This window comes from Punica granatum, chromosome 7 (genome assembly GCF_007655135.1).
Source record: "Punica granatum isolate Tunisia-2019 chromosome 7, ASM765513v2, whole genome shotgun sequence".
NCBI lineage: Eukaryota > Viridiplantae > Streptophyta > Magnoliopsida > Myrtales > Lythraceae > Punica > Punica granatum.
Genome location: NC_045133.1, coordinates 23,489,615 through 23,498,780, shown reverse-complemented (window position 1 = coordinate 23,498,780; position 9,166 = coordinate 23,489,615). Strand labels below are relative to the sequence as shown.

General features: G+C 36.4%; 1 protein-coding gene across 1 annotated transcript; it reads right to left on the bottom strand.

The window, feature by feature from the left end:
* Positions 1-408: 408 nt before the first annotated feature.
* LOC116212878 (cytochrome P450 81Q32-like) lies at positions 409-5,823 on the bottom strand. Its single transcript, XM_031547609.1, has 3 exons — positions 5,084-5,823; positions 1,358-1,667; positions 409-1,183 (listed from the first exon to the last, which is right to left on the bottom strand). The coding sequence occupies exons 1-3, from the start codon at positions 5,638-5,640 to the stop codon at positions 563-565; spliced, it is 1,488 nt and encodes a 495-aa protein (XP_031403469.1). The 5' UTR covers positions 5,641-5,823; the 3' UTR covers positions 409-562.
* Positions 5,824-9,166: the final 3,343 nt, after the last annotated feature.

The window sequence follows — 9,166 nt, the reverse complement described above, 5'->3', positions numbered from 1 at the left end:
TATTTTTAATATATTTTTTCAGTGTGAATCATGATATCCGGAAGCCTAATTGGATCCCAACTAATCTTATAAAGCCGGATAAGCCTATTAAATGATAAAGTTCTCTTAAAGTGAATTTTCTCAATTCATAAGACTTGAACTTGATGCCTTACTTAAGGGAAATAATAGTCGAACCGCTTGAATCAATCCGGTTCTTTCTAATATATTTTCATTCTTCTCTTTACCTCATGAATTTTATTTTTTTATAAAATTTTCCAATATCAAATTCATTATATTAAGTTGGTAACTTGGAATGTCGGGCATCACTCTCGCAGATTGATTACCGGACTCATTGTTATTCAACCGTCATTCTTCCCATTCCAGTGGTCATACTCGTCATGAATGATCCATAATTTTTTTTTTTCGGTAGAGGAATGATCCGTATTTATATCCAGAAATCGGAGCTGGTTCACCACGGTCCTTACTACTATTTCATCGCAACTACATTCATCATCCACGGCAAGAGCACATTACGACAATGGAACGATTATTTTCGTTACCTGATCATATCTTACACAACTACTCATATTTGGGAAAGGAGTGGCCGCATGCTTTCTCGGGGCCTACATTTAGCCATCAACGGATGCGCCTTTGGCATGGTGAGGCCCATTGCCTCGGTCATGTCCACTGGCTCCTCGTCGGTCCGCCCCCATTCAAAGCACTGGATCAGCGACCCCAGGGTCCCAGACATCATCCTGAGGGCCAGGTTCTCCCCCGGGCATCCTCTCCTACCCAATCCGAATGGCAACATCCTGTGCCCGTCTCTAAACCCTTCTGTCCCCTCGAACCTCTCGGGCTTGAACTTCTCGGGTTCTGACCAGTACCGTGGGTCCCGCTGGATCGAGTACAAGTTGATCAAGAGCATCGTGCCCCCAGGTACCCAATACCCGCCCACATGGCACCCCTCAGTTGACTCGTGGGGCACCGAGAGCGGGGCCACCGGGAACATACGGAGAGTCTCCTTGATGATGTTGTGGAGGTAAGGGAGCACGGTGAGGTCGGACTCACTTACCAAGTGGTCCCACCCGACAACATGGTCAATCTCCGCCTGTGCCTTCTTTAAGACCTCGGGGTGGTTCAATAGGAGCGACATGGTCCACTCCATTGTGGCAGCGGAAGTTTCAGTCCCCGCTGCTAATAGGACCTGAAAGAAGTTCATTCTCCATATGTCAGCGCAACTGGACTTTTCCTCAGGAATAGTCACACGGAAAGCTTTTAGACAAATTTTCTCCGACTCTTTTTCAATGTAAATGACTGAACATCAATCCATCATTCGAAAGCTAGAGGAGCTGGCTAGGAATTGATATATCGGACTTACGGACATCATGCTTCTGATGGTAACGTCTTTGTAGTACTCAGGTTCTGTTTCTTGCAGGGACAACAAGACCTGAATCAGATTCTTATTCTTCTCTTTTACCAGCTGCCTCTTTTGCTCGTCAAGCAAAGACTGCATGAAGCAGTCCCTCTTCTCTTGCAAAGCCCGCAGGTCCTTCTCCACCCCCTCGAACCCGATCCTCCTGAGGAACGGCAGGAACTCCCCGATGTTCGTGGCCCCTCCAATCCTACCCGTCTCCGTCACAATCTCCCGGAACCTCCATGCTTCCTCCGCTGCATGCTCTCCGTAGTACCTGTGGAATCTCAGAACTGACACTCATAAACTACTAGATTGTTTGTCAGGGAGATAGACATATGTTTTTTGGGAGTATGGAAAGGAATATTTGTCCAATCATCATCTTAATAAACTAAACTATCGTACATAGATGCCATGTGTCACTATCATGTTTTTTCCTTTTTTCTATTGTTTATTTGCCACAAATATTTTATCATTATTTGCGACAATTATAAAATGAACGGGATAGGTTTTTATTTTATTTTATTTTAAATTTTTATTAAATATAAGTATATAAATATTTTTTTTATGGTGGATATCACCTGATATTCGGAAGTGGTCTAACTTAGTTAGGTTCAAGTGAGGTCGATCTATAAAGGGATAAACATCTCATAATCGTGAATTTCTCCAACCACATGACTCGTGCATGCCGCCTTATTTAAGGATAACAAGTGCCAACTCACCTTAAACTAACCAACGTTGATAAAATGATATTTCAATTCTTCACCAATTTAAATAGTCTCTTTTTATTTGTGATTTTTTTTATCGTATACCACTTGATATTTGAAAGTTTTCTACATTCGATTAATCTATATTAGAGAGAGGTCAACTCACTAATGGATAAATTATTTTATTTTTTCACCTATTTAAGTAGCCTCTTTAATATGTGATGTTAGAAATGTCGTCCTTTACATATATGGTGAAACTACTGTTAGACTAACATATTAACTGAAACTAATTCTTATTTGGGTATTAACATGGTCTTAGCCACAATATGCTTTTAATAAATATCAAATCTACTGCAAAAAAGTTTGCACACTTAAAATTAGCAAACCACTTAAGACATATTATATTGCACGAACTACTAATAATAAATCAACAAATTCATGAAAATTTTTTCCAAGCGCGGCATCGTGCAGACATTTTCCTAGTACTATCCTAAACGTCATGCACAAAAGAGGTTATTGAATTAATGATGTGCAAGTAATTTCCTGCAGGTCAATTTCATACAATTTTTTTAATCAATTAAATGCTTCAAAATAGAATAGAAATTAGTTTACGTGTTTGTTTCTAACAAATTATAAAGTTCTACTTATTAAAATAACAATTACTATGTAAAGGTTGTTTATGTGAAAGAATCGGAGGACCGCCCATTCCATTCTCGAGTAGGTTTTATTGAAAAGAAAGAATTGATTTTTGTATTTGATATAGAAAAACTAATTTTCCACCGAATGAGATTTGTCTAGGTCACTTTGTTTCGTTTTGTCCAAGTTACTTTTCTTTTCGTTCAAGTTTTTTTTTTTGTCTAGCTCACTTCCTTTTTTCATTGTGAGTTTCGGGAATATCCCCATTCGTAAGTCCGAGATCCACGTCTATGAATGGAAAAGTTTGAATAATCAACTCTGCAATTAGTTGTTAGAATCAACAGGTCTTCAAATCGTTCATTGAAACCTTTATTGTTAGATGATCATGATACTTTTAAAAAGTCGAAATTACTGATCAAATCATTCAAAATTCGACCAAATGAGAAATGGGTGAAATGCCATGGCTCACTCGGAACCAATAAATCATGAGGTAGATCTTCATCAGTGGGATGTGATATCCATTTATTTTCCTATTCTCTACCATATTCACGGTTTTCCTTCATAGAAGGATTATAGCTCTGCGTGTTAGTAACCTATTCTCTACTAGGTTCACCATTTTTTTTTTGGGTGAATACTAGGTTCAAGATTTTCCTTCATAGAACATATTGACAAATTTAAAAATAATACACGCATTTAATTTAGCCAACTCCCGTATGCCAAGTGCGGTATAGATCTACTTGTACGAAAAGAAAAAGAAAATACATATTGATTTATCTTTTTTTTGGCCAATACATATTTATTTGGTTAGAGACTGAAAGATAGTCATATAGTGTTCACCGGGAAAAAACATAGTCCCATAGTACACAATATATATATAAAACCCGCTCCATCAGAATAATTCGACGTCAACATTTCCTCCTCGATACATTCAACCATCCTTGATATATCTTATCTAAAATATATAAATGTCGAATTACCCAATATATATATACATATAAAATAATTTAGTCTATGGATATTTGAAAAAAACATATGTTAATCATCCAACAGAAAAACGAAATATTCGTTAATCCAAGTAATAATCGTACTTTACCATATGTTATAGTATACATGTATCTATATTTTCTTTTTCTTTTCTTTTTATATGTAAAATGGAGAGCTAAGAGTTTGTAAATGAAGAATAATATGAGCAAGATGTATGCTCTCGATCTTGCATGTGGAGCAGAAAGTAGCAGAACAAACAAGCTAGTGTGACGGCACCTCCCCTTAATTCACAGTTTTGTATTATAATAATGTTGACATCTATATATAATTAAAATATATAAGTTGAGTTCCATGTTCGATATTTAGGTGCGACTACTCGTGCCTTTTCATTAAATATTTAGGAATTTTATTTTATTGTATTAGGCTCAATGCTCATGGACCTCCTTTATAACCGGGAAAAAAAGTATATAAGTTGAATTGAACTAAATTAATATCGTCCATATAGTCTCCCGCTCCAACTCTGTTAGAAATTTTGGACAAAGAAAACATTAGTTTGAAACTTACATCAACAATTTGTATCTATGAATCACTCATTTAAAAATTGATGAAGAGATTGGTGCAAAGGCTTATGCCTTATGCGTGCAATAGTATTAGCACAAAATCCAAAAAATAAGCATGTGTATTTTTTTTTATCTCTAAAAAGCACATAGTTTTTGCTTTTAGGTATAAATATATCAATTTTAAATGTATAACTCATTAAAAGATAATTTTTTTCTAAAACCATGAAGTGTAGAGAAATGTCTGGCCAGATATGGTTTGAACATGACAAGGTATTTTAAGTGGATTTTACATTTGATAGAAAAAGTCTGCTCGGAAAAAGATATCTTTTCGATCTTATTATAAAGTGATTATAACTTATAAGTATTCAATGCTACATGACAGTGAATTGCCTAAAACTAAAAGAGAAATAGACAAAGGTTTAAGAGCTAAGATTATTAGCACAGAGCTCCCACACTTCCCTTTCACTGTGTGAAACCGTGATCGTAGTGCTCTTGTTTTTTGTGCTGAATACCATGATCGAAGTGCTTGCTCTCACAGAGCGCACTCAAAATTTATATAGTACATATTAAATTGATTAACCTTTATCTCCCCTTTCTGATTTCTACCCCATTTCTCCCCCCGAATTTTGGTTCAATAAATTGCTACTAATAATTTTGATCATTTTATATAGTAAGCTTTACTTGTTAATTAACACTACCTTTTTTTGTGGTGGATTAATTAACACCACCTCAATAGGCTAATATTAGATATAGGGTTACGCATGTTAAACCGGTAAGTAATTAATTCTTAATCAACAGTATAATACCTCTTTCCGCCGATCATCCTCATCATCACATTCAGCATCAGCTCGAACAAGGCCTTCTTCATATCCACAGGTTGTGCCCAGTAATCGTTCCTGGCAAGCCGCCTCATGAGAGCGCTGACCTCGTCAGCCCGTATCCCAGACAGGCTGTTGAGCCGGTGGGATGAGAGGATCTCGAGGGTTGCGACCCGCCTCAGGTTCCTCCAGTGATCCCCATAGGGCGCCCACACAAGGCTCATGTAGTCGTGACCCAAGTATTTACCGGCCAGGAGGCGTGGGCGGTTTGCGAAGACGATGTCGTTCTTGGCGAGGCACTCCTCGGCAGCAGAGGGGGAGGAGACAACGAGGACGCGGCGGAAGCCGAATTGGAGGAGGAGGATGGGGCCATGGCGGCTGGAGATGGTGGCGAGGGAGCGGTGGAGGGGCTTCTTGAGGAGGTGAAGGTGGCCGAGGATGGGGTAGGTCGGGAAGGGACTGGGCGGAAGGTTGCGGATGTTGTGGATGATATGCCTTGATATCACATAGAAGCCTATGAACAAGAGGAAGTAGACGAGGAACATGTTCTCTTGTCCTGTGGTGTTTCTTGACTTGTTTGTGAACGTTTGGTTGTTGGTTGGATGGCTTGTTTTTCTTGATAAAGAAAGGGAAATGGTGGCCGGCTCAAATTGTTGTTTATAGTGGCATCGAGAAAATGGTGGATAGGAGAGATAGGATATGTTTCCTTCATATTGTTTGTCTCCCAGCTAGTGGAGAAATGGCGTACTATCGTCGTTCCACATTACCCACGAAACTTTAAAAATTTTCAGTTATAGAAGCCGAAAAATCTTTTATATTATGTATACAGACATATATATTATTCATGACGTTTAAAACTTTTTAAAACTCTCAAATTATTAATATATACCTGCAGTATCTTCATAGTAAAACAAAAAACCCTTTTATCCTAAAACTATGAGAATCTCTCGTTATCCTGAAAGTTGGTCTAACGAGAAAAATGAATAAAAGAAACTTTGATTAAAGTAAATAAATTGTGACAATTGAGAAATATAAATAAATTGACTTCATTATAAACAAAGATTAGTCATGACTAAATTTACTATTTATATACCCGTTTAATTAACCGTTATTTTTTTCGGTTACAATTACCTGGTCTTTTTAATACTTATATACGTGACAATTCTACCCGTGTATATGCATAGGCCTTTTGTCTAGTATTATTGAAATTAAGATCAAGGAAAATTGACCTTGCTTATGATCTTTCATTGGCTATTTAATCAAACTTTATATTTTTGGTTGCAAGGGTCTAATGCGGGATAGAAGGAAAAAATAAAAAAATAAAAAGGATATGAGAATTCTCACCTGTAAGAATTTCTATAAGACATTTTGACTCAGGATCAAGTAGTTTTGTTGTACTAATTTCTCCTTTCTTAGCTATCTTATATTTTGATGCAGCGTGGATCACGGTTTCTCACGCCTCAATTTGAATTTAGACTTAAAGATAATAGATCACTTCTAGACCCGACAAATAATAGCTCAAAGGGCCATGATAAAAAGAGAAATCTCTCAACATTATCAAATAAATATTATTATTCTTAAAATATAGAGTTTTGTAAAAATGAGATAGACTACATATATATAGGCCTAAGACAAAAAAGAAGACTCTAAAATAGGAAATTAGCAACTAGACTCTCACTATTTAACTTCTTAAAACAAAACAAGTAATTGTTTTAAAATAGGAAACTTGACTCTATCTAAAATAAAAAGTAAAACCAAATCATAAATATCTTTCTATTTAAATAAAATATACTACCTAATTTTAATTCTAATATTCATAACTTATAGATCAAGACATCTCATCTTTCCTTTTCATATCACGAGAATATTTTCTTGATATATCAAAGATATGCTTTTTTGAGTTTGGACTTGTTGATATGAATTTGGATTGGAAATCCTCCTCGTCACTTATATTTTCGACGTTCAATGGAAATTTATGTATTATCGTTCAACTTGATGAAATTCCTATGGTTCGCCCCCTTACTAAGAGAAATTACAATCTCATTTTTGCCTCCTTAAAAAGCTTGCCTCCTAAATTCAAATCATGGGTCCGTCCCTGGTTTTAGCCAATATTTTGAGTTGAGGATCTCATAGAATTAGATTGTGGTCTTGACGAGGCCCCACCACCTGAAAAAAAAAATGCGAAACAAAAAAGGGAGAAGGGGGCTGAAAGTAGGCTTCACCGGCATGGCCCTACTGATCGGAATCGAGGGAACCCCAAATTACGAGATTCCCTCAATTGCTCGATGGGTCCCACCGGCTTGTATATCCTTAACGTTAGGACTCTCTTTTACTCTCTTCTTTGTTTTGCTGCAATTATATCGAACGCGTTTGCAAAAAGCTTATTGCAGTATTAAAAAAAGGTAAAATAATAAAGCTTGTGGTAGTCCTTTATTTTCCGATCAAAGCTTTTAGGTTAGATTCAAAATTGACAGTTTTTCTAGCGTGACATGCCTATCTGGCAGAAAAAAGTACACGTGGACAGAGCATTCACGGCGTGAATTACAAAGACGCTTTAGATTTGGCATGAAAATTAAAGGATATGCCAATTTGACACATCAGCCAACTGTTATGCCCTGTACGGTGTCTTGGGGATAATAATGGTATTTTCCATTCAATTTATTCTGGGCCACAAGGAAAGGGTTAATCCGTGCTTCTTGATGAGGAAACCCACATCCAACATATGGTCGGCATTGGAGCCCCGGAATCTTTCATTCTGAACGTAAGAGAATGCATCCAAATTACGGAACGGGTTTTTCTATGGAATTGGTCATTACTGGCTACCAGACGGGCTATCAATTTCTCTCTCTATTCCTTAGTAAGTCGAGGTATAAGAACCCTACAGAAGCTCTTAAAACATATCAACAAATGATAATTAATTAGGACTGGTATCGCGAACATGAACTCCCAAGGGTGCTACTTTTCGGTCGTGCATACCTTCAGTACTTTTCCTTGACCACCACAACTAGCAAAATCAAGTGTTTGATTTATTAAGAATATATTCAATCAACCGAGAGGATAGCGGTTCGATACCAACCATTGATTTATTACGAATATATAGTTTTACCCATCTCTATGATGAAAAAGTAATAACTTAAAATTATTTATCCACGAGACATTTGAGTTTTTTGACATGACGCATTAACTGTTGGTCTCCATAAGCAAAAAAGTACTGTTGGGTATTACAAAAGAAGTGGTGATCGATAATTATTCTTTAGTATATTTCTTCTTTTTTTTTGCCTGTGTACTCTGTAAATTTCTCTTTTGAATAATAAACGAGGCATGATAAAAGAAGTGTAGTATACTCTGTAAATTTCTCTTTTGAATAATAAACGAGGCATGATATAGTTTTACCCATCTCTATGATGAAAAAGTAATAACTTAAAATTATTTATCCACGAGACATTTGAGTTTTTTGACATGGCGCATTAACTGTTGGTCTCCATAAGCAAAAAAGTACCGTTGGGTATTACAAAAGAAGTGGTGATCGATAATTATTCTTTAGTATATTTCTTCTTTTTTTTTGCCTGTGTACTCTGTAAATTTCTCTTTTGAATAATAAACGAGGCATGATAAAAGAAGTATAGTATAGTTACACATACCCCGCTTGATCTTTTATCATAGTATAGTTACACATACCCGCTTGAAAATCAAGAGGTTCATAATTCAATTTTCAGTATGAAACAACCTTTATCTCTTTACTTAGCTTTCTATTTTTCTTATATTAATCCTATCAGTCTTTCTTGTAACTAAAAGGACAATAGACTGATAGGATTAATGATCCGCATTAGTTTTCCCGGATCCGGCAATCGGAGTCAGCTCACTGTGGTCCTTACTTTTTTTTTAGTTATAAGAAAAGTTCATAGGCCTAATGCAAAGATATGAAATTAAACGAAATAAAGAGACACATATGTCTCACTTGTGAGAATTGATCTCAAGACCTAGGCCTAATGCAAAGATATGAAATTAAACGAAATAAAGAGACACATATAACTCACTTGTGAGAATTGATCTCAAGACCTCTTGATCTCG

Excerpts from the sequence above, each read along its gene's own strand:
- LOC116212878 (XM_031547609.1), bottom strand. The coding sequence starts at position 5,640 with ATGTTCCTCGTCTACTTCCTCTTGTTCATAGGCTTCTATGTGATATCA. Across the intron at positions 1,668-5,083 it reads AGGATGATCGGCGGAAAGAG|GTACTACGGAGAGCATGCAG; the intron begins GTATTATACTGT and ends GAGATTCCACAG. Across the intron at positions 1,184-1,357 it reads CCATCAGAAGCATGATGTCC|GTCCTATTAGCAGCGGGGAC; the intron begins GTAAGTCCGATA and ends AACTTCTTTCAG.